Here is a 25,380-nt window from a genome sequence, read left to right on the forward strand (position 1 = left end):
TCATTTTTTGGCCATATACAAAATCAGGGGCAAGCTGCGCCTGTCACCAAGTGCATTTAACCCTCAATGGTGTGGTTGTTTTTTGGCTAAAGCCTACATCAGGGTGAAGCTGTCACACCAAGTGCATTTAACCAGCAATAGTCTGTTCATTTTTTGGCCATATACAAAATCAGGGGCAAGCTGCGCCTGTCACCAAGTGCATTTAACCCTCAATGGTGTGGTTGTTTTTTGGCTAAAGCCTACATCAGGGTGAAGCTGTCACACCAAGTGCATTTAACCAGCAATAGTCTGTTCATTTTTTGGCCATATACAAAATCAGGGGCAAGCTGCGCCTGTCACCAAGTGCATTTAACCCTCAATGGTGTGGTTGTTTTCTGGCTAAAGCCTACATCAGGGTGAAGCTGTCACACCAAGTGCATTTAACCAGCAATAGTCTGTTTATTTTTTGGCCATATACTACATCAGGGGCAAGCTGCGCCCGTCACCAAGTGCATTTAACCCTCAGTAGTGTGGTTGGTCAAGCTGTGACACCAAGTGCATTTAACCAGCAATAGTCTGTTCATTTTTTGGCCATATACTACATCAGGGGCAAGCTGCGCCCGTCACCAAGTGCATTTAACCAGCAATAGTGTGGTTATTTTTTGGCCATATCCCAGTCTAATTCTGTCACTAAATCCATACCGGTCACCCAGCGCCTAAATACTAGGCCTCAAATTTATATCCCGCTAAATCTCTCGTTACCGCTGTCCTGTTGTAGCTGGGAAAGTTATTTAGTGTCCGTCAAAGCACATTTTTTGTTCTGGGTTGAAGTACAATTCCCAATTTAGCAATTTCATAATTTAGTGGTTTCTGCTATATCAGAGCTATTTGAAATCTATCCCTAAAAGGGTATATAATATTCAAGGTGCACATTGGGTCATTCAGAATAACTTCACACACACCCGCTACTGTGTATTTTCAAGTCTAATTCTGTCACTAAACCCATACCTGTCACCCAGCGCCTAAATACTAGGCCTCAAATTTATATCCTGCTAAATCTCTCGTTACCGCTGTCCTGTTGTAGCTGGGAAAGTTATTTAGTGTCCGTCAAAGCACATTTTTTGTTCTGGGTTGAAGTACAATTCCCAATTTAGCAATTTCATAATTTAGTGGTTTCTGCTATATCAGAGCTATTTGAAATCTATCCCTAAAAGGGTATATAATATTCAAGGTGCACATTGGGTCATTCAGAATAACTTCACACACACCCGCTACTGTGTATTTTCAAGTCTAATTCTGTCACTAAACCCATACCTGTCACCCAGCGCCTAAATACTAGGCCTCAAATTTATATCCTGCTAAATCTCTCGTTACCGCTGTCCTGTTGTAGCTGGGAAAGTTATTTAGTGTCCGTCAAAGCACATTTTTTGTTCTGGGTTGAAATACAATTCCCAATTTAGCAATTTCATAATTTAGTGGTTTCTGCTATATCAGAGCTATTTGAAATCTATCCCTAAAAGGGTAGATCATATTGAAGGTGCACATAGGGTCATTCAGAATAACTTCACACACACCCGCTACTGTGTATTTCCAAGTCTAATTCTGTCACTAAACCCATACCTGTCACCCAGCGCCTAAATACTAGGCCTCAAATTTATATCCCGCTAAATCTCTCGTTACCGCTGTCCTGTTGTAGCTGGGAAAGTTATTTAGTGTCCGTCAAAGCACATTTTTTGTTCTGGGTTGAAGTACAATTCCCAATTTAGCAATTTCATAATTTAGTGGTTTCTGCTATATCAGAGCTATTTGAAATCTATCCCTAAAAGGGTATATAATATTCAAGGTGCACATTGGGTCATTCAGAATAACTTCACACACACCCGCTACTGTGTATTTCCAAGTCTAATTCTGTCACTAAACCCATACCTGTCACCCAGCGCCTAAATACTAGGCCTCAAATTTATATCCTGCTAAATCTCTCGTTACCGCTGTCCTGTTGTAGCTGGGAAAGTTATTTAGTGTCCGTCAAAGCACATTTTTTGTTCTGGGTTGAAATACAATTCCCAATTTAGCAATTTCATAATTTAGTGGTTTCTGCTATATCAGAGCTATTTGAAATCTATCCCTAAAAGGGTATATAATATTCAAGGTGCACATTGGGTCATTCAGAATAACTTCACACACACCCGCTACTGTGTATTTCCAAGTCTAATTCTGTCACTAAACCCATACCTGTCACCCAGCGCCTAAATACTAGGCCTCAAATTTATATCCTGCTAAATCTCTCGTTACCGCTGTACTGTTGTTGCTGGGCAAGATATTTAGTGTCCGTCAAAGCACATTTTTTGTTCTGGGTTGAAATACAATTCCCAATTTAGCAATTTCATAATTTAGTGGTTCCTGCTATATCAGAGCTATTTGAAATCTATCCCAAAAAGGGTATATAATATTCAAGGTGCACATAGGGTCATTCAGAATAACTTCACACACACCCTCTACTGTGTATTTCCAAGTCTAATTCTGTCACTAAACCCATACCTGTCACCCAGCGCCTAAATACTAGGCCTCAAATTTATATCCTGCTAAATCTCTCGTTACCGCTGTACTGTTGTTGCTGGGCAAGATATTTAGTGTCCGTCAAAGCACATTTTTTGTTTTGGGTTGAAATACAATTCCCAATTTAGCAATTTCATAATTTAGTGGTTTCTGCTATATCAGAGCTATTTGAAATCTATCCCTAAAAGGGTATATAATATTCAAGGTGCACATTGGGTCATTCAGAATAACTTCACACACACCCGCTACTGTGTATTTCCAAGTCTAATTCTGTCACTAAACCCATACCTGTCACCCAGCGCCTAAATACTAGGCCTCAAATTTATATCCTGCTAAATCTCTCGTTACCGCTGTACTGTTGTTGCTGGGCAAGATATTTAGTGTCCGTCAAAGCACATTTTTTGTTCTGGGTTGAAATACAATTCCCAATTTAGCAATTTCATAATTTAGTGGTTTCTGCTATATCAGAGCTATTTGAAATCTATCCCTAAAAGGGTATATAATATTCAAGGTGCACATTGGGTCATTCAGAATAACTTCACACACACCCGCTACTGTGTATTTCCAAGTCTAATTCTGTCACTAAACCCATACCTGTCACCCAGCGCCTAAATACTAGGCCTCAAATTTATATCCTGCTAAATCTCTCGTTACCGCTGTACTGTTGTTGCTGGGCAAGATATTTAGTGTCCGTCAAAGCACATTTTTTGTTCTGGGTTGAAATACAATTCCCAATTTAGCAATTTCATAATTTAGTGGTTTCTGCTATATCAGAGCTATTTGAAATCTATCCCTAAAAGGGTATATAATATTCAAGGTGCACATTGGGTCATTCAGAATAACTTCACACACACCCGCTACTGTGTATTTCCAAGTCTAATTCTGTCACTAAACCCATACCTGTCACCCAGCGCCTAAATACTAGGCCTCAAATTTATATCCTGCTAAATCTCTCGTTACCGCTGTACTGTTGTTGCTGGGCAAGATATTTAGTGTCCGTCAAAGCACATTTTTTGTTCTGGGTTGAAATACAATTCCCAATTTAGCAATTTCATAATTTAGTGGTTCCTGCTATATCAGAGCTATTTGAAATCTATCCCAAAAAGGGTATATAATATTCAAGGTGCACATAGGGTCATTCAGAATAACTTCACACACACGCTTCTGTGCATTTCCAAGTCTAATTCTGTCACTAAATCCATACCGGTCACCCAGCGCCTAAATACTAGGCCTCAAATTTATATCCCGCTGAATTTGAATACAATACATTGGGCCAAATAATATATTTGTTGTTGTGGTGAACCATAACAATGAGAAAAACATCTAGTAAGGGACGCGGACGTGGACATGGTCGTGGTGGTGTTAGTGGACCCTCTGGTGCTGGGAGAGGACGTGGCCGTTCTGCCACATCCACACGTCCTAGTGTACCAACTACCTCAGGTCCCAGTAGCCGCCAGAATTTACAGCGATATATGGTGGGGCCCAATGCCGTTCTAAGGATGGTAAGGCCTGAGCAGGTACAGGCATTAGTCAATTGGGTGGCCGACAGTGGATCCAGCACGTTCACATTATCTCCCACCCAGTCTTCTGCAGAAAGCGCACAGATGGCGCCTGAAAACCAACCCCATCAGTCTGTCACATCACCCCCATGCATACCAGGGAAACTGTCTCAGCCTCAAGTTATGCAGCAGTCTCTTATGCTGTTTGAAGACTCCGCTGGCAGGGTTTCCCAAGGGCATCCACCTAGCCCTTCCCCAGCGGTGAAAGACATAGAATGCACTGACGCACAACCACTTATGTTTCCTGATGATGAGGACATGGGAATACCACCTCAGCATGTCTCTGATGATGACGAAACACAGGTGCCAACTGCTGCGTCTTTCTGCAGTGTGCAGACTGAACAGGAGGTCAGGGATCAAGACTGGGTGGAAGACGATGCAGGGGACGATGAGGTCCTAGACCCCACATGGAATGAAGGTCGTGCCACTGACTTTCACAGTTCGGAGGAAGAGGCAGTGGTGAGACCGAGCCAACAGCGTAGCAAAAGAGGGAGCAGTGGGCAAAAGCAGAACACCCGCCGCCAAGAGACTCCGCCTGCTACTGACCGCCGCCATCTGGGACCGAGCACCCCAAAGGCAGCTTCAAGGAGTTCCCTGGCATGGCACTTCTTCAAACAATGTGCTGACGACAAGACCCGAGTGGTTTGCACGCTGTGCCATCAGAGCCTGAAGCGAGGCATTAACGTTCTGAACCTGAGCACAACCTGCATGACCAGGCACCTGCATGCAAAGCATGAACTGCAGTGGAGTAAACACCTTAAAACCAAGGAAGTCACTCAGGCTCCCCCTGCTACCTCTTCTGCTGCTGCCGCCTCGGCCTATTCTGCTGCTGCCGCCTCGGCCTCTTCCTCCGCCTCTGGAGGAACGTTGGCACCTGCCGCCCAGCAAACAGGGGATGTACCACCAACACCACCACCACCACCTCCGTCACCAAGCGTCTCAACCATGTCACACGCCAGCGTTCAGCTCTCCATCTCACAAACATTTGATAGAAAGCGTAAATTCCCACCTAGCCACCCTCGATCCCTGGCCCTGAATGCCAGCATTTCTAAACTACTGGCCTATGAAATGCTGTCATTTAGGCTGGTGGACACAGACAGCTTCAAACAGCTCATGTCGCTTGCTGTCCCACAGTATGTTGTTCCCAGCCGGCACTACTTCTCCAAGAGAGCCGTGCCTTCCCTGCACAACCAAGTATCCGATAAAATCAAGTGTGCACTGCGCAACGCCATCTGTAGCAAGGTCCACCTAACCACAGATACGTGGACCAGTAAGCACGGCCAGGGACGCTATATCTCCCTAACTGCACACTGGGTAAATGTAGTGGCAGCTGGGCCCCAGGCGGAGAGCTGTTTGGCGCACGTCCTTCCGCCGCCAAGGATCGCAGGGCAACATTCTTTGCCTCCTGTTGCCACCTCCTCCTTCTCGGCTTCCTCCTCCTCTTCTTCCACCTGCTCATCCAGTCAGCCACACACCTTCACCACCAACTTCAGCACAGCCCGGGGTAAACGTCAGCAGGCCATTCTGAAACTCATATGTTTGGGGGACAGGCCCCACACCGCACAGGAGTTGTGGCGGGGTATTGAACAACAGACCGACGAGTGGTTGCTGCCGGTGAGCCTCAAGCCCGGCCTGGTGGTGTGTGATAATGGGCGAAATCTCGTTGCAGCTCTGGGACTAGCCAATTTGACGCACATCCCTTGCTTGGCGCATGTGCTGAATTTGGTGGTGCAGAAGTTCATTCACAACTACCCCGACATGTCAGAGCTGCTGCATAAAGTGCGGGCCGTCTGTTCGCGCTTCCGGCGTTCACATCCTGCCGCTGCTCGCCTGTCTGCGCTACAGCGTAACTTCGGCCTTCCCGCTCACCGCCTCATATGCGACGTGCCCACCAGGTGGAACTCCACCTTGCACATGCTGGACAGACTGTGCGAGCAGCAGCAGGCCATAGTGGAGTTTCAGCTGCAGCACGCACGGGTCAGTCGCACTACAGAACAGCACCACTTCACCACCAATGACTGGGCCTCCATGCGAGACCTGTGTGCCCTGTTGCGCTGTTTCGAGTACTCCACCAACATGGCCAGTGGCGATGACACCGTTATCAGCGTTACAATACCACTTCTATGTCTCCTTGAGAAAACACTTAGGGCGATGATGGAAGAGGAGGTGGCCCAGGAGGAGGAGGAGGAGGAGGAGGAAGAGGGGTCATTTTTAGCACTTTCAGGCCAGTCTCTTCGAAGTGACTCAGAGGGAGGTTTTTGGCAACAGCAGAGGCCAGGTACAAATGTGGCCAGCCAGGGCCCACTACTGGAGGACGAGGAGGACGAGGATGAGGAGGAGGTGGAGGAGGATGAGGATGAAGCATGGTCACAGCGGGGTGGCACCCAACGCAGCTCGGGTCCATCACTGGTGCGTGGCTGGGGGGAAAGGCAGGACGATGACGATACGCCTCCCACAGAGGACAGCTTGTCCTTACCCCTGGGCAGCCTGGCACACATGAGCGACTACATGCTGCAGTGCCTGCGCAACGACAGCAGAGTTGCCCACATTTTAACCTGTGCGGACTACTGGGTTGCCACCCTGCTGGATCCACGCTACAAAGACAATGTGCCCACCTTACTTCCTGCACTGGAGCGTGATAGGAAGATGCGCGAGTACAAGCGCACGTTGGTAGACGCGCTACTGAGAGCATTCCCAAATGTCACAGGGGAACAAGTGGAAGCCCAAGGCCAAGGCAGAGGAGGAGCAAGAGGTCGCCAAGGCAGCTGTGTCACGGCCAGCTCCTCTGAGGGCAGGGTTAGCATGGCAGAGATGTGGAAAACTTTTGTCAACACGCCACAGCTAACTGCACCACCACCTGATACGCAACGTGTTAGCAGGAGGCAACATTTCACTAACATGGTGGAACAGTACGTGTGCACACCCCTCCACGTACTGACTGATGGTTCGGCCCCATTCAACTTCTGGGTCTCTAAATTGTCCACGTGGCCAGAGCTAGCCTTTTATGCCTTGGAGGTGCTGGCCTGCCCGGCAGCCAGCGTTTTGTCTGAACGTGTATTCAGCACGGCAGGGGGCGTCATTACAGACAAACGCAGCCGCCTGTCTACAGCCAATGTGGACAAGCTGACGTTCATAAAAATGAACCAGGCATGGATCCCACAGGACCTGTCCGTCCCTTGTCCAGATTAGACATTAACTACCTCCCCATAACCATATATTATTGGACTCCAGGGCACTTCCTCATTCAATCCTATTTTTATTTTCATTTTACCATTATATTGCAAGGCTACCCAAAGTTGAATGAACCTCTCCTCTGCCTGTGTGCTAGGCCTAAATATATGCCAATGGATTGTTGCAGTGGTGGCTGACGTGAAGCCTGATTCTCTGCTATGACATGCAGACTGATTCTCTGGTGACATGAAGCCAGATTGTCTGTTACGGGACCTCTCTCCTCTGCCTGGGTGCTGGGCCTAAATTTATGACAATGGACTGTTGCAGTGGTGGCTGACGTGAAGCCTGATTCTCTGCTATGACATGCAGACTGATTCTCTGCTGACATGAAGCCAGATCCTCTGTTACGGGACCTCTCTCCTCTGCCTGGGTGCTGGGCCTAAATTTATGAAAATGGACTGTTGCAGTGGTGGGTGACGTGAAGCCTCATTCTCTGCTATGACATGCAGACTGATTCTCTGCTGACATGAAGCCAGATTGTCTGTTACGGGACCTCTCTCCTCTGCCTGGGTGCTGGGCCTGAATTTATGACAATGGACTGTTGCAGTGGTGGCTGACGTGAAGCCTGATTCTCTGCTATGATATGAAGACTGATTCTCTGCTGACATGAAGCCAGATTGTCTGTTACGGGACCTCTCTCCTCTGCCTGGGTGCCGGGGCCTAAATATCTGAGAATGGACTGTTCCAGTGGTGGGTAACGGGAAGCCAGATTCTCTGCTATGATATGAAGACTGATTCTCTGCTGACATGAAGCCAGATTGTCTGTTACGGGACCTCTCTCCTCTGCCTGGGTGCTGGGCCTAAATTTATGAAAATGGACTCTTACAGTGGTGGGTGACGTGAAGCCTGATTCTCTGCTATGACATGAAGACTGATTCTCTGCTGACATGAAGCCAGATTGTCTGTTACGGGACCTCTCTCCTCTGCCTGGGTGCCGGGGCCTAAATATCTGAGAATGGACTGTTCCAGTGGTGGGTGACGGGAAGCCAGATTCTCTGCTATGGAACCTCTCTCCAATTGATTTTGGTTAATTTTTATTTATTTAATTTTTATTTTAATTAATTTCCCTATCCACATTTGTTTGCAGGGGATTTACCTACATGTTGCTGCCTTTTGCAGCCCTCTAGCCCTTTCCTGGGCTGTTTTACAGCCGTTTTAGTGCCGAAAAGTTCGGGTCCCCATTGACTTCAATGGGGTTCGGGTTCGGGACGAAGTTCGGATCGGGTTCGGATCCCGAACCCGAACATTTCCGGGATGTTCGGCCGAACTTCTCGAACCCGAACATCCAGGTGTTCGCTCAACTCTAGTTACCAGTCCTCAGGGCCCACCTATCAGTCATGATTTGAGAAAATCCCACAGAATGAATACCTGAGGTTAGTCCTCATGCACTGATACTAATTATATCACCTGCTGAATACTAAGGAAATCCTGAAAACGTGATCGGCAGGTGGGCCCTGAGGACTGGAGTTGAGGAACACTGTACTACACAATGGGCAGAGATGTGTATTTCCGGCACCAGAGCTACAAGATGGGCCCACAATATCTAAATCCTGGACAACCCCTTTAAGATGTCCATTTATGTTGAGTTGTTAATGCATTATATTTTTATATACATACTTTGGTGATTTAGTATTGGGTTTACAGCTCAAAGGAACATTCCAATCAAAAATTTAAATTCAGCCATCACTTGGTGCTAATATACAGTATGTTCCTTACTTACATTGTAAAGGCTTTGTGCTCCCTTTTACTTCATACAGTATGTTCCACATTGTAGAATCAAATGTTTGCTATCATGACCCCTCTCTACGTAGATGTCAGTGGGCAGGTGCACACGTCTATGCACATACCACAGAAGAGGCTATGTAAAACTGATAGTTATAATGTAGTGTACGGGAGAGTAATACCCCGTCACTACAGAAGGGTCACTTGGGTATTGTCGTTCCCCCTGTATTTATGGGGAGGTTGGTATGAAACATCTTGTTAAATGTAATGCTATGTACTTCCTGTTACTGTGAAAGGTGCATGTGCAGGCCGGCTAGGGTGTCATTCCAGCTCTGAGTCACTAGAGGGAGCTAGGGAACCCTAGTTTATATAAGGCCCAGTCAGGAAGTAGTAGTCAGGCAGACAGTGGGAGCAGAGGTCAGAGATGATCCTGTGTCTGAGTCAAGGCCAGGCTATGGGCCTGTGAAAGTAGAGCAGGCCTGAAGCCTGCCGACTAGGAGAGGGTAGTATAGGCCCTGTAACCGGGTTCCGGATCCAAGGAAAAGGTTCCCCTCCTGAGTCATCATCCGTTTAGCTGAAACATCAGAAGCAAGCAACCAGCCGGGACACAGAATACTACAGAGGCCAATCTGATAAAGCGAGAGGTACTCAAGATAACAGAGGAGGTACTAGATAAGGACAGCTTCAAGGGTACGCCAGATAAAGGGCATTAGACCTTGGAGAAAAAGTCACATGTTTCAGGACCAGTCAGGAATAGTGTGCAAGCCGCCTGTACTGCATCTCCTGTAATTAACACTCTGTAAAGAACATCGCTATAACCGGCCATTCTGTATTTCTAAGAACCAGCTGTATTCAAATAGAAACCAACTGTCTTCCATGGAACTGCGCTTCCAACTGCGTCCATGTGTAACTATCACTGACATTCAGTAAAGTTCCCGTTTTGGTTGGCTATCCTGTGGTTGCTTCATTCTTCTACAATACCATACACGGCGTGTCACCGTTTAATTGACACTGGCGTCACGAACTTTTAATCACCTGCCTGTTCCAGTATCTGACCAGAATTGAAGACGACAGTGGATCCCAGGTTAGTGGGTACATCTGCACTACAAAGCCCAGCATACACTACTGACCCCCCTGGGACACTGCATCGCTCTTTTTGGCGTCACGAACAGGATACGCATACTTCTGAAGTGCAGAGAAGTGTGAACTGTGTGCTTTAACTATTCCACCACCGTATTGCAAAGACTGTAACCTTTATTCCTAAATCGGTGGATTACAATTGTGCCTGGGAGGAATCAGAGACGCTGTACTGTGTTGCGCTACCCCCAGAGAGAAAATCGTATTTATGGACTGTGATTTATTGGACTTTTCAGTAACCTGCTTGCTGTCATTGAATTGCAGCATCAGGACATCTAAAATGGCCGCCGACGCCATGAGGCTTTTTACTGCGCCATCACGATGCACAGAGGCGCGAATATTTGGCGCCCAAACCCTCCAAGAAGAAGGAGGAGATTGTCCTGGAGCGCCACCCACCTTGGTGAGACCTGTTGCGGCTGATTTCCCTGAAGAGTTACGCCTGGGAGGCGGGCCTCAGATGGAGGTAGACCGGCCCAGTGTGTGGGAGGAGTCAGTGTCGACTCTGCACCCAGTGAGAGAAGAGATGGCGTGTGCTGAGGAGCTGGAAGTTGACACCACGTGTGAGTGGGGCGCCACTCCACCGGACTATCCCGAGTTGGGGCCATGGGACCCTCTAGCCTGGACGGCCACCCCCTGGGGACAAGCCATGGATTTGAGCATAACCCGTTCTCAGTCCCCACCGATCCGTCGCCGGCACGCACAATGGCCGACTATCATGGCCGAATTGAAAGCCGCGGTGGCTAAGAAGAACACCAGCCGGAAAAAGAGGTTCGAGGAAATGGCCAAGTCCATCCAAGGGGACTCCTTTCCGGGTAAGCCCCAGCTAGAAAGGCGCCGCGGGATCGTGGTGGCCTTTGATAAGGAAAAAGGATACGGGTTCATACAGGAGTTGGGAACTGGCCGGGACTTTTATGTGAACAGGCGGTCGGTGAAGCGTCACTACCTCCCGGAGCATCTCCATAACTTGACCATGGGAGAGATAGTGGAGTATACCCCCGCCGAAAGCTTACGGGGCCCCTATGCTACCGCAGTCACTCGCCCGAAGGCGCCGGCTGAGACCTGGGACCCAGAGAAAGAGGAGATAGACCCGAGTGAGACAGAGGAAGTGAGAGTTGAATCGGCCCGAACCACCCACCTGCATAGCCAGGTTTATCTAAGCCCCGATGTATTCTGGGAGCCCATCGTTTTGCAGGGGCTGGAAGAACGATATCCTCCTCCTGATGCGGTGAGGCAAGAAGAGGAGAGAGAGCGGCTAGACAGCTGCCAGCGGGCGGAAGAACGTGCAGAGGCCCGACGTCAAGCAGCAGCTGCCACTGTTACCCCAGAGGCCACTGTCACCGGACCTCCGGTAGCACCGATGACCTGCACCAAGGCTGACATAGAGGCCCTACGCAAGAGAGTGTATTGGGTGGAGGACCTCGGGTACGCAGGATGCGTGCAGTGGATCCCGTTTCCCAGGACGGATGCAGAGATGGAGGCAATGAAGGACAAGCCTCCCCCTTTAAAGATCGTCAGAGGAGATGGATTCCAGATGTGGCCGGCCTTACCAGAACAGTTGCTGCAAGTTCCGTTCATCGACTCTTCATCAGAGGAGGAGTATGACACTCGGCTGTGAGTAGGCCTTTCTTCATGTCTGTCTCCATAATGGCCGTTTTGTCCCTCCGGTTGGCAGAGCTGGTCAAGCTTGCTGCCAGTTATACACGGCCGGTGGCATTCTAACCGAATGATGGTGCCACTGCATACCACAGCTTCCAGCTGCCCCTGTTGCGTTTGGGACATCCGGTCTGCTGCTAATATCCCAGTTGTGCCTTAAAGTGTTGCACCAATTTTCCCCTTTTTACCCCCATTTCAGGTTGAAAAGACATTTTTATGTCAGCACTATTTTAAAGGTTAAGCAGGACTTGCCAGGATAACATGGCCCTGGTATTGTCAGAGTCCTGTATTGTCATTTTATATCTGTGCTGCTGACTGTATTTAGTAACCGTTTTTTTTTATTCACGTCTATGTGCCCAGAGATGGACTTCCTATGTGCAAGCCTCTGAGAGGTTAATTTTATTATGGACTTATTTATTGTCATGGACTATCCTGGTTCTTTAAACAGCCGCTGTGCCAGGTCAGCGCCCCAGTTCCACTCACTATCCTGAGAAGAAGAGAACGACGCCCCTTGTCACCACACTTCACCTTTGCCAATTGGGTCTGATATGAGTGTAAATGACATATATGTATGCATGCATGTGTCTTTCTCTATTTCAGGTAATGATTCCAGTTGGGCGGGCCCTGATGGAGTACGAGGTCGTACTCAGCTTAAAGCAGCGGGGTATGTAGTGTACGGGAGAGTAATACCCCGTCACTACAGAAGGGTCACTTGGGTATTGTCGTTCCCCCTGTATTTATGGGGAGGTTGGTATGAAACATCTTGTTAAATGTAATGCTATGTACTTCCTGTTACTGTGAAAGGTGCATGTGCAGGCCGGCTAGGGTGTCATTCCAGCTCTGAGTCACTAGAGGGAGCTAGGGAACCCTAGTTTATATAAGGCCCAGTCAGGAAGTAGTAGTCAGGCAGACAGTGGGAGCAGAGGTCAGAGATGATCCTGTGTCTGAGTCAAGGCCAGGCTATGGGCCTGTGAAAGTAGAGCAGGCCTGAAGCCTGCCGACTAGGAGAGGGTAGTATAGGCCCTGTAACCGGGTTCCGGATCCAAGGAAAAGGTTCCCCTCCTGAGTCATCATCCGTTTAGCTGAAACATCAGAAGCAAGCAACCAGCCGGGACACAGAATACTACAGAGGCCAATCTGATAAAGCGAGAGGTACTCAAGATAACAGAGGAGGTACTAGATAAGGACAGCTTCAAGGGTACGCCAGATAAAGGGCATTAGACCTTGGAGAAAAGTCACATGTTTCAGGACCAGTCAGGAATAGTGTGCAAGCCGCCTGTACTGCATCTCCTGTAATTAACACTCTGTAAAGAACATCGCTATAACCGGCCATTCTGTATTTCTAAGAACCAGCTGTATTCAAATAGAAACCAACTGTCTTCCATGGAACTGCGCTTCCAACTGCGTCCATGTGTAACTATCACTGACATTCAGTAAAGTTCCCGTTTTGGTTGGCTATCCTGTGGTTGCTTCATTCTTCTACAATACCATACACGGCGTGTCACCGTTTAATTGACACTGGCGTCACGAACTTTTAATCACCTGCCTGTTCCAGTATCTGACCAGAATTGAAGACGACAGTGGATCCCAGGTTAGTGGGTACATCTGCACTACAAAGCCCAGCATACACTACTGACCCCCCTGGGACACTGCAATAAGCAATGGCCCAGATTTACTAATGTATCCACCGCAACATATATGTCTAAAAATTGGCACAAACTGGCACATGTAGGGTTCCTACACCTTTTTTCTGACATACTCAACAAGGAGATCGTGCTTAGTAGAAAAAGGGCAGAGCTTCACTGGAAAGGGTGGCCTAAGATGTGCCATTTTGCACCAAAATTGTGGCACAATTCTAGTGTAAAAATCTGTCTCATGGTGAGCTAACAAATAGTTAGTATGGAGTCAGAGAAAAGTCTCCAACCCTGCACCAGACTTACTATCCAGCCTGAGCCATTGTGATAAATCTGGTGCAGGTCTAGACAGCCCGTCTAAGTTTACATCATCTACAGGAGTAGTCAATTTGGCCAAAGTTTCATTGAGACAGGCATAAAGCTGAGGTAATTTTACATTTTATCATTATCCAAGCTCCATCATCACTGGTGTTCTGTTAGTATCCTGCAGTGGTGTACTCATTTCTGTAAAATTATGTGTTGCAGTTTCAGGTGGCTCACAACAGAACCACTCTCTTGTTATGGCAGCTCAGGCTTCAGCTGCGGCCTAGTAGGGTACAGCAGGGGTATATCTGTAATGGCACCTTTCAGGTGAATGAAACTTTGGGAGCATATACAACTCCATTACTGAATTTTTCCTGGAGTGACCCTTTAAGCCTGTGTTTGTTTTGTGGGCTTTGCTTGGTGGACTACAGTAGGTTTACAGTCGGCCTTATCTTTTTCAAATTCTACTTATACGGGTTGTGCAATATTTATGGCATATCCAGGAGATATACTTTTGGTATCTGCTCCTAACTCAAGAATGGGGCCCCGTTGCACACCACCAGGAATATGGAGGGAGGGACCATGCATGCTGCACTTACCCAACTATTTTCAGAAGTCCTATTGAAGAGAATAGAGAGAGCCCTGCAAGTGCAACTACCTCTCCATTCCCAGCTGCGTGCATCAAAGCCCTGTTCTTGATAGGAACAGGCCCCAGAGGTGAAACCTGCATCTATCAGACATTTATGGTGTAACCTGTGTATATGTTATACATGTCAAGATAAAACAACTCCTTTCAGCCATAATGAGAATAAAAGGCTCATGTCTATAGTGCCTGCTAGATGAAAACCAGTTTGACATGCCCAATCTTTTTCCTCACGAAAGATCATAAGTGTTGCTAGAAGTGCCAGGCAGCTGCTTATCTTTATTCCTATTGGAATAAATATGCATGCTTTGTCACTTCAAGGATGGATGTTAATGAAGAACAAAGGCGGGAATGAATGGAAGAACAGTTTTCTAATGTCTATGGCCTGGGATGTCTGGGAAGCTCCTGGAGGAAAGGGGGAATTGCCGGACATGCTGACAAATATCCTGGGCGCCACATGGCTGCTTTCTTCTGGAGAGCCACTCTCCATTAACTGTAGCTGTATGTGGCACCAGGATGCTGGAGGTGTAGCCTATGATAAATGGGGCGCAGTCAGATAAAAAGGCCCCACAAAATTTGGTGCTGCTCTTTGTGCACAACACTCTTCAGACCCCTGTATAATAGCACTAAAAAGTTGACAAGCTTAAGTTTTAGGGGTAATAGAATCCAAACAATTCCTCCTGAGCCATCATTCTTCATAATTATGTGTTTTTGCAGCATCCAATGAATGCTATCCTGACGCAGAAGATGGATGTCAGCACTTCTGTGAACCTAACCATGAACTTGACTTCTATACTTGTTCTTGTGCATCTAGCTATTCACTTGGGGATGATGAAAAGTCGTGTCACCCGACAGGCAAGTGAGAACAGTAATGAAAGTAATATGCAGCAGTACTTTTCCAATTGGTTATACCTGTTTACTGAATAGTGTATGTGACAAAATAATAAAAATGGATAGATTATTGAGATTCACCAGAGAGCCCATGGGGGTCGGCTTTAGGTTAGATGGCACCCTATGCATCCTTGTTTTACCCACCCCGCTGTATGTTCTATTCTTGATAAAACATTGGACACAGTAGTTGGAACCCAACAGGTGCCAAACATGAGGAGACCAGAGTCACTATTCTCAGTTTGATAGCTGGCTCCTCATGTGCATCTACAGGAATTAATAGTGAGGAGTCTATTGTAAGCAGCATTATTGATAGTCCTAGATGTGGGACCTCCACTAATCACACTCTTATGTCTGGTCTGATATACAGGGCATGAAGTAGAGTTTGCCCATTCACATGATACTACCTCTCAAATGGTTGACCCATGAAGGGTATTTGTCCAAAAGCCTTATTAGGGCATATGGATGTCATAGAGAGGTTCTACCTCTTTATCTAGGATGGAGAGCCACTGACAGGCTACTTTCATGTGGTCAGAAATTGGTCAGTATTGTTTATCAGTATGTGTAAGCCAAAACCAGGAGAGGATCCTAGAAAGATTTCTGCTTGTGTGTTTTGGACCAACACCTGGTTTGGGCTTACAAATACTGATGAAAAGTAATGACCAAATACTGACTGAGTGAAAGAGGCCAGGAGAGCAGCCTCTGGTAGCTTCTCCTCGTAATAACATGTCACTGGGTTCTTGTTTAGTAGTGCCCATGGTGTTCAGTTGATGGATGTGACTGTGACAATATTATGATGGCACAATTAAACTAAATGATATTGCTAAATTATATTGTGCTGCAATGAAAAGTGATCAGGAAAAATACACTCAGATACTCCCTGGAATTGTAGTTTGCTACTTGCTGTATTATTCCTCCATTGACAGGTCCCTATGCTTGTGGACAATTGCTGTACAATGAGAATAGTTCATTGCTGGGAATCCAGGACAACTACACCAATTCCTTCCCCTGGCAGGTAAAGCTAAATGTAACATTATTTAATCTTTTTATTAATCATGATGGGGCGTTCCTGAAAACAACCGAGGGCATGAAAATGGTCAAGACCAAAGCTTGTTCTTTCTCCCGTAAAAGAGTTATCTCAGCAAAACCCCCTTTTCAACTGCACTGTAAGGCCTTGTTCACATTTCCGTGTCTGTTTGCCATTTCATACGTGAAGATGTCTGTGAAGGATACGTACGTGTGTCAGTTTTATAACCTACAAGTGTCATCTGCATTCCATGGATGCTGCTCAACTGAAAATTAATTTCCAGAGCATCTCCTATCAGTGGTCAGTGAAAAACAGACGCAACTCATACGCTATTTGTGTTGTGTCCGGGATTTTCACTGACCCATAGACTTCAATGGGTGTGTTTAGTCTGCATCACAGATCAAAGTAGTGCATGTCCCCGTAATTTCTTTTCACCGAGCCACGGTCAGTAAAAAAGATACTGATCTGTGAACAGACACATTTAAATCAATGGGTGCATGTGCTGTCCACGGAAAATGCAGACAGCACATGTCAGTGAAAAAACTGAAATGTGAACGAGGCCTTAGGCAGGGGTGGACTGGGAACTTACAGGGGTGGACTGGGAACTTACAGGGGCCCTGGGGAAAAAAATAAAAAAAGTGGATCCAGATTGACAGTAGGCGGGTCAGCAGTATTTTCATGCAGCACAAAATACCACCCCAGCAGAACCAAATACCACAGTGCAGCATAAAATACTGTCCTGAGGATGACGATACAGTTGAATGCATGAGGATACCTGCGGCTGCTGGCCAGGTGCATAAGTCCCTGATGCTCTTAGCATTAATTAACGCTGAGAGCATCAGATCATTATATATCCGGCTGGTGGCTGTGAGGAGGGCTCGGGCGGCCCCCTTGGCATCGGTCCTCTGGGAAATTTCCCTGTAGGGTCTATGGTCAGTCTGCCACTGCTGTAAGGTCATATAAACATCACAGAGGGAGTCCCATACTCAAGATTGTCTGTTATCTGTGTTAAATTAGTGCGTTTCATCTGTAAAAAAAAATGCTGTCAATTACCACATTGCAATTGTGGGGAAAAAAATGGTGTTGGTTCCACATTTATTCTGTTTTATACACTTCTTGTGGCATGGTTTGGAGTAAAAGGGGCATGATTTAGTAAAAATGGACCTTGCTTAAAAAATTTAATTCCCAAAATTAAGGGGGAGATTTATCCAGACCAGCAATCTCCCTGCACTACTGGAGGATGCACATGCCATCGTCATAGATTAAAGGGTGTCTGTCACCTCCATATGTCCATGTACAGCGCTTACATTGTCCTATCACACACCTATACATGAATGTAATGGTGCCTTAGTCTTTTTTTTTATACTTGCAGAAGCAGGAAAAACGAAGTTTAATTAATATGCAAATTAGCACTCGCAAGTGCCCAGGGGCGGCATCATCCTTTGGTCTGGCAGAATGAAATGAGGCACAGCAGCCTGGGCTCCTGCACACTGAACGCCGCCCCTGGGCACTTGCGAGTGCTCATTTGCTTATTAATTTATTGTAGTTTTTCCGGCTTCTGCAACTGTAAAGAAGATAACAAAGGTGCCATTACATTCATGTATAGGTGTGCTACAGAGCCATGTAAGCGCTGTCTATGGTCATATGGTGGTGACAGACTCCCTTTAAGTGCACCCTCCTGCAATCCATGCACCTAGAATGAAATCTAAAAGAATTCTGTCATCATTTACATCTGAGAACTAGCCTAAGTGATAATAAATTTGAGTAAAACTCCATTTGCACAAGTCACAAACCTTTTTAACGCCAGCTCTCTGGCATATGAAGATAATAATGCTCCCTCAAGTAAGCCAAAAGTAGCGCAAATTTAGGCATAGGTGTCTGTAGACGCGCCGGATTTATCCCATTGTTTAGGGCTCATGCACACGTAACTGTGCCACCAAATTGCTGTCCCCAATGCATGGACTTCGTTCATGTCACCTGTCATGGACAATGCCAGCCCTGGAGTGGTGTAGAAAGTAGACAGTTTTTGCGACTAAATATGGCGCAAAATACTGTAAGGCGCACCTACATAAATAGGTCGGGAAAAAAGGCACCTACATAAACAGGCGAATGAGGCACAAATTCTTCCAACACAGGTGCATTTTAAGTAGTAAATGAGCCTCATGCACACTAACGTATTTTGTTTTTGTTTCCGTTCCGTTTTTTTTGCGGATAGGATGCGGACCTATTCATTTCAATGGGTCCTCAAAAAATGCGGACAGCACACCGTATGCTATCCGCATCCGTATGTCCGTTCCGTGGCCCGCAAAAAAAATATACATGTCCTATTCTTGTCCGTTTTGCGGACAAGGATAGGCATTGCTACAATGGATCTGCAAAAAAACGGATGCTATATGGACGTCATCCTTTTTTTTTGTGGAATCCGCAATTTTCGGACCGCAAAACACATATGGTTGTGTGCATGTAGCCTAAGGTGCAGATTTCTTGCATTCAAACCATGTGTAGCTACCCTTACTTTACATTATATTTCAATGATTAAGCTTAAATTTATAAAAATAAAACTATAAAATTGTTGTGACAGTAAACATGGGCTGATGATTGGGGCAATTACCGGGACCGCTCGTTTCATATAATGCCCCTATGTAACGGTGGCAATGATCATCCGATGGATGATTAAAAGTTGGTTAATGTGGTGAAACCATTGTTGATGTGGCCCAGTGAATCAACACTTCTGGGCAGCAGATCGTGCTGTATAAACAGGGATTTGCTACCCAAAAACAATAAGTCTGTACTAGTGATCACCTGTCACCATAGAGAAGATGATTTCTACAGGTAAATGTTGGTCTCCCCTAAGCCCATGATCAGGAATGAACGGTTGCTCTGGATAATTTTTGGATCAGTGTTAAGGGGCCTTAAAACACTACACAAAATCATAAAACCTTTTTTTTTCCCCTTAAGGTACTTCTATTAAATTCAGATGGGAAGCCTTACTGTAGCGGAGTCATACTCAACCAGTTTTTGGTACTCACAACTGTAAAGTGCAGCAATCAGGAGGGTCCAATTTTTATTCTTGTGGGTAAGAACTAACCGTATGTATTAATATATTGTTTGGAAGGGTTTTGGTACTATCTTCATATAGGATTTTGAGGCTATTCCTATAGCTACACAATAAATTTTTTATTCTACTCTTGATAGACTTATTGTATAACTAAAATCTTTTGCACAGGACATAATGACACTCAGAACATGCAGAAGATCAAGGTCGCAAGTCATCGTATCCACACAGGACATTCCAATAATGCCGAAGACCATAACATTGCTTTGCTTAAACTTGAAGAAGGTATTAAGTTCCACAAACATATTCTACCCATCTGCATTCCCCAGAAAGACTTTGCTGAGAACGTTCTGATTGCACATGCCCCAGGTATGGTGAGTGGCTGGACTCTAGGCTCGGATGACATGGAAATGGTGCCTATTCAGTTTGCTGTAACAGAGACTGACAAACAAACTTGTGAAACTGCTTTTAATGTAACACAATCGAAACGAAATTTCTGTGGAAGATCGAACAGGAAGATAGACTCTGCACTGGCGGATGGAAGCCATGTTGCCATTAAACACAAGGGTACATGGTTCTTGACTGGGATCATGGGATCAATCAATAATGAATTATGGAACCCAAATGTGTTTACATTTACCAGAATATCTAGATATATCATGTGGTTAAAGGAGAACAGTAGCTAATCTATAACTCTGTTAATGATACAGCTATATATGTTTTTAGATCATGTTTAAAAGGGGTTATCCCATGATTAATGTAAAGAAAAAAATAAAGAAAAATCAGACATCATAAAGTACATGACAATCTCTTTCTAAAAGAGCTAGATCCATCAAGAGATCTCCCCAGTATTTCTGTACTTTTTGCTGTTCTGTCCCAGTAACAGCTTCTAACAGCTGAAGTGAGCATGTGCATCCACCTCGGCAATGAGACAGGTGGATTAAGAGACAAAGAAAAGAGCAAACAGCAGGTGGCGCTATACAGATACATTTTATTGAATAACTCAGTAGCTTTACTAAATTCTTGCAAATTACATGCAATAACAAAAGTATTCAGATCCAGGTGCTGGTGTGAAAACTGTTGAATATGTTCATGGGACAGTCCCTTTAAGTTGTGTATTTCTTTATAGAAGACCATTTTAAAATTTAAATTCATGTTTATTACAGAGAAATGACATGTAAACAAGAGGGTTGGGGAAGAAAAGGCCATGAGGAATTTAAATAAATGCAATTTTCTAACAAAACTGAATGAACGGTCATTTTTGAAGGGGTTGTCCAGGCATATTCTCCTGCCCAATCTAACATTGGGGATGGTGAGACACAATTGAATTCTGGCTGAGACTGCTGGCCTGCAACCATCCCACGCCCTGCAAGTAACTCATGCTAACTAATGGGTCCCGTGCTTGATACACGCCCAAGGTGCTGTTGTGTCTCTGCTTGGCCATGTCAGATCAGACAGAAAATAATGTCTGGACAATCCCTGGACAACAACACTCCTGTAGGAATCAGAGGGCACCAGCGAAGGCTAGCATGCTGGATGTTCTGATTTATTTTGTTAGTAGGCCAACATGGGTTAATGGCCAAGATGCCAGGCAGCTCCTTAGATCTAATCCAGCATTGACCATTTTATCACTGAAAAATAATCCTTTCAAGATCCATGCTATTTTAAGAGAACTTACAAAAATTTGAAATAGTTTTCTTTTGATGGTGATGTTTTGGGGTTGTGCCAAGTATGAAACTTATTCCCAATCCACAGGATAGGGGATAACTAACTTATCAGTGGGGGTCCAACCCATGGGAACCCCACTGATCCCAAGCATGGGGGTCCCATGTTCCTACCATGATGTGGAGGCAGGCCGAGCATGTCTTGACTCCCCATTCATTCTCTACAGGACTCCCATAAATAGCTGAGGACTGCAGTCGCTAATCTTTGGCAGTCCCATAGAGACTAGCATGTGCTGTGCCGCCCCATCAGGACGGGAACATGAGCCCCTCGTTCTCAGGATGGGTTGGGGTCCCCCATAGATCAGTTCAGACCTTTCATACTTAGAACAACCCCTTTAATAAGATGGCTCTAGAAAACATCTGTTTTATAAAATGCACATTACTGACTGTCAAGACTGCGAATGTATTCACGTGCAGTTAGCTTTTTCTACTGTAGCCCTGTTCTCACCATATTAGGCGATGGCATACCAGAACTTGGCAATCTCAAGACAATGGGGCCATCTTGCAGTTCCTGTACAGCTCCAGATCACTAGTAGTGTTGTGCAGAGAAGTTAAATCGCAATGGGGTTGTCCCATTATAACTTATCTTCTATATACAGTATAAAGAATGTGTCTGATCGGCATAGGTCTAACTGCAAGGGCCCCCGCCGATCACGCATGCATGCTGGAGCTGCTGGAGATAGTCAGTCACTTGTACTCCGCTATCTCAGGCAGTACCATAGAGCTGCTGACACGCATGCTCTATTCAAACTGGAAAACATGAGCCCCCGTTGGCAGGGGTTGGAAACCTGCTGATCAGACACTTATACCCCATCCAAAGGATATCGCTAAGTTGTAATGGGACGACCCTTTAAGGGCCACCTTGTTTTACATAGTTCTGCGGCCCCCATTTTTCTACAGATTGTTGGGGGTCTCAATGGTGAGAAAAGAATCTCAAGACACTATACATTTGGAGCAAAACTCATGAACAACAGAAAGTTACTTGTACAAATTCATGATATTAAAATCAGTAATTTGCTAAAAAAAAAAAAAATGAAGAAAAAAAACAAAACAAAAAACAAGAGAAATCAGCGCCCGAGTCATGTGTACTGCTGACCATTCACCATCTTCCGTGTGACTGCTGTTAACTGATTGTTGACAGCGGAGGAAAAGGATTTTGCCTGCTGACCACAAGCTTTTGATGCTGATGAGAGATGTAGCCTTTAATGTGCCCCTAGAAGATAATAGCACAGGTCACATACTGAAAAATGATGTGTGAGGAAAAGCTAACTATTTCCAATTACCTGTCAATGCTAAATGAAAAAGGTTGTCTCACTTCAGCAATGGCATTTATCATGTAGAGAACGTTAATACAAGGCACTTACTAATGTATTGTTATTACCCATATTGCTTCCTTTGCTGGCTGGACTCATTTTTCCATCACATTATACACTGCTTGTTTCCATGGTTACGATCACCCTGCAGCCTATCAGTGGTGCTCGAGCTTGCACACTATAGGAAAAAGCAGCGGCTACCTTGTATCTGCGCTGCAGTAGTCGTTGTAGCCCCTAGAAAAATGAATCAAGCCAGCAAAGGAAGAAACATGGACAATCACAATACATTAGTAAGTGCCTTGTATAAAAGGGGTTGTCCACGTTTTGCCTCATTCAGACTTCGGTGTTTTGGTCAGTGATTTCCATCAGTGAGTTTGGGCCAAAACCAGGAGTGGGTCTAAACACAGAACAGAAGCAGGTCATTCCCTTATACCATGTCTGTGGAGGCCCCAATCCTGGTCTTGGCTCACAATTACTGATGGAAATCACTGACCAAAACACGGATGTGTGAATGAGGCTTTATTAAAAAATAATATAAAAAGCACTGTAAATCTGATGATCTGCAACATATACATAAGTTAAGACCAGTGTTTTAGGCACCGGTCTTAATATTGCCTATAGCTGGCAGTTGATCCGCCGGAGTTATGTAGAGGCACCAGACTCTACATAACTTTGGCGGATCCAATGCCGCATCTAAATGTGAAACAGCTTCCTAGCTGTCTTACATTTAGACCATTTTCTACGCCTAGAAAATGGTAAATGAGACAGGCCTGCGGGCCTGTCCCCTTCTTTGCGCCACAAATAGCCCTAATATAGGCATATTTCTGGTTAGTAAATGACCCCAATTATATTTCCTAATTTCCCTAGTTCTGCTCTGGCCCTTTGTTGACATGCAGTTGCAGAGCTGTGGGGTGTGTAATAACAATCTCTGAGGTGTTCCTCATGAATATTTGTGGGTAAGACTGCCTCTGCCCCCCCCCCCCCCCTGCTCTGCATAAGGAGTGAATAAAATGCCTACTGGGGTATTCATGTATGTGTGGGACTACAAGTCCCAGCTGTACAGTACAATGACATTGGATCTTCCCCCTACCTCTTCTTGTCCAATGCTCTGCACACTTCCTCATAGCCAGAAGAAGAGTGGGGTGAGGAGGGAGGATCCTGTGCATAGCATTTGTCTCTTAAAGGGAATCTGTAACCTAGTTTTAACCTATAGAGCTGCAGACATGCACGGATAGATCTCCGCTAGCATGTCCGCAATATGCCTGTCCCATAGCTCTATGTGGTTTTCTTTACAGTGCCGTAATCTTGCAATGCGTGAACTAGTGCATGCACAGTGCCGGCAAAGTGTTTGTTCCCTTTGCTGGAATCAGCCTCAGTGAACGAACTGCGCATGTGCTAACTCGTGCATCACGAGATTACGGCACGGTAACTTTGTGAGCAAGGAGGAGATTCCTGGATGCAGCAGTACTGGGCTCCTTCTCAGGGGGCGTGGCTGGGCTCCTTAACCGTAAGTAACCACACCTTGGGGACCTTACTTGGCTAATTTACATATCTATGAAATCATTTTTTAAACAAAATAAAACCACACAGAGCTATGGGACAGGTATATTGCGGACATGCTAGCGGAGATCTATCCGTGCATGTCCGCAGCTCTATAGGGTAAAACTAGGTGACAGAATCCCTTTAAGTGTCTGGAGAAGAGGAAACCCTAGAGTTGCTCCAGCCCTGAGTCTGTGCTGCTGATGATAGAAGGGGTTAAACTTTGCTGAAGAATCGAGTGGGAAGGGAGACGTAGGGCAGACATCTCAGCCAGCAGATGGGGCAGTGCAGGGGACGTGGCTTGTTGTTCCAACCAGCACAGCCTTTACAATGAGGTTCCGTACACAGAGGCAGACCTGCTCGGGCATGGAACGTCATCAGAGCAGGGAAAGAAGCTGACATCACAGGCCATGTGACCCTCAGCTAAGAAGAACATGGCCACTGTAGATGAAGTGAAGTGTAAACCCCTTACATTTGTTTAGTTAGAAACATACAAAGAACAAAAAAATAACTTGGACAACCCCTTTAACTTTGTCTAAATGATGAATGCCATTTGCTGAAGTGAGACAACCCCTTTAAGATTGTGCAGTAATCTAAAACAGAGTTACATGGTGTATTCACACTGCAACATAGGGCATGGAGATCAGGGTTGCCAGCTATGACTATGTCCAGGTAAGCAGGTCTTTACAGCCTCGTACAGAAGAGTTCTACAGATTCCATGCCTGCATCCTTTCTTGCATCAACTCCTATCTGGAAAATATATTAGCATCGCCGCACTGTGTAACTCCTGTTTAGATCAGACTGCACATCACAGTAAAAATACAGATGGTACTCTTTTTTGGGAAAAGTTAATTTTGATCTAAAAAACAAGGAGATCAGTGCAGGCAGTTGACTAGTGCACCTTAAAGGGCTTCTCCGGGCTTTTAATATTGATGACCGATCCTCAGACATCTGGCACCCTTGCCGTCTCCCTTCTCTCTTCCTGCTCACCGCTGCTGTCTATGGCAAAGCCGCAGCAAACAGGAAGAGAGAAGGCAGACGGCACGTGCGCGCCGTCTCCTAATACAGCTGATTGGCGGGGCTGCCGGGTGTCAGACTCCTGCCGAATTGAAATTGATGATCTATCCTGAGGACAGGTCATCAATATTAAAATCCTGGAGAACCCCTTTAAAAGTCAGCGCGCCCCGGTGATCAGTGGATTGCAATATAACAGCTATGTGTTGCCACATACCATTCTATTACACTGCACTCAATGAAATGGCAGGGCAACTGTGTAATACATTGTTCTGCTGAGTCCCCCAGGGTGAGAGCCTTTCTACGGTCCCCCTCTATGATATCCATAGGAATACCCATTTAGGATGAGGAGGAATTTCAAACAAATTATTTTTATTGGCCTGAAATCCCTTTTCTCACCGTA

General features: G+C 45.7%; 1 protein-coding gene and 1 pseudogene across 2 annotated transcripts in view; one reads left to right on the top strand and one right to left on the bottom strand.

Annotated features, from left to right (window-relative positions):
- Positions 1-20,630, top strand: part of LOC122931530 (vitamin K-dependent protein Z-like) — a 34,780-nt gene extending 14,150 nt beyond the window's left edge. For both annotated transcript variants that reach the window (XM_044285598.1, XM_044285599.1), the window contains 4 exons: positions 15,135-15,272; positions 16,232-16,320; positions 19,291-19,408; positions 19,559-20,630. In XM_044285598.1, coding sequence (XP_044141533.1) covers positions 15,135-15,272; positions 16,232-16,320; positions 19,291-19,408; positions 19,559-20,073 — 860 coding nt within the window. In that variant the 3' untranslated portion in view covers positions 20,074-20,630. The remainder of the gene's footprint in view (positions 1-15,134; positions 15,273-16,231; positions 16,321-19,290; positions 19,409-19,558) is intronic.
- A 1,521-nt stretch (positions 20,631-22,151) lies between these two features.
- The window catches only part of LOC122931475, a 37,383-nt pseudogene continuing 34,154 nt past the window's right edge, over positions 22,152-25,380 (bottom strand).

The sequence above is a fragment of the Bufo gargarizans genome, chromosome 3 (assembly GCF_014858855.1).
Source record: "Bufo gargarizans isolate SCDJY-AF-19 chromosome 3, ASM1485885v1, whole genome shotgun sequence".
NCBI classification, from domain to species: Eukaryota; Metazoa; Chordata; class Amphibia; order Anura; family Bufonidae; genus Bufo; species Bufo gargarizans.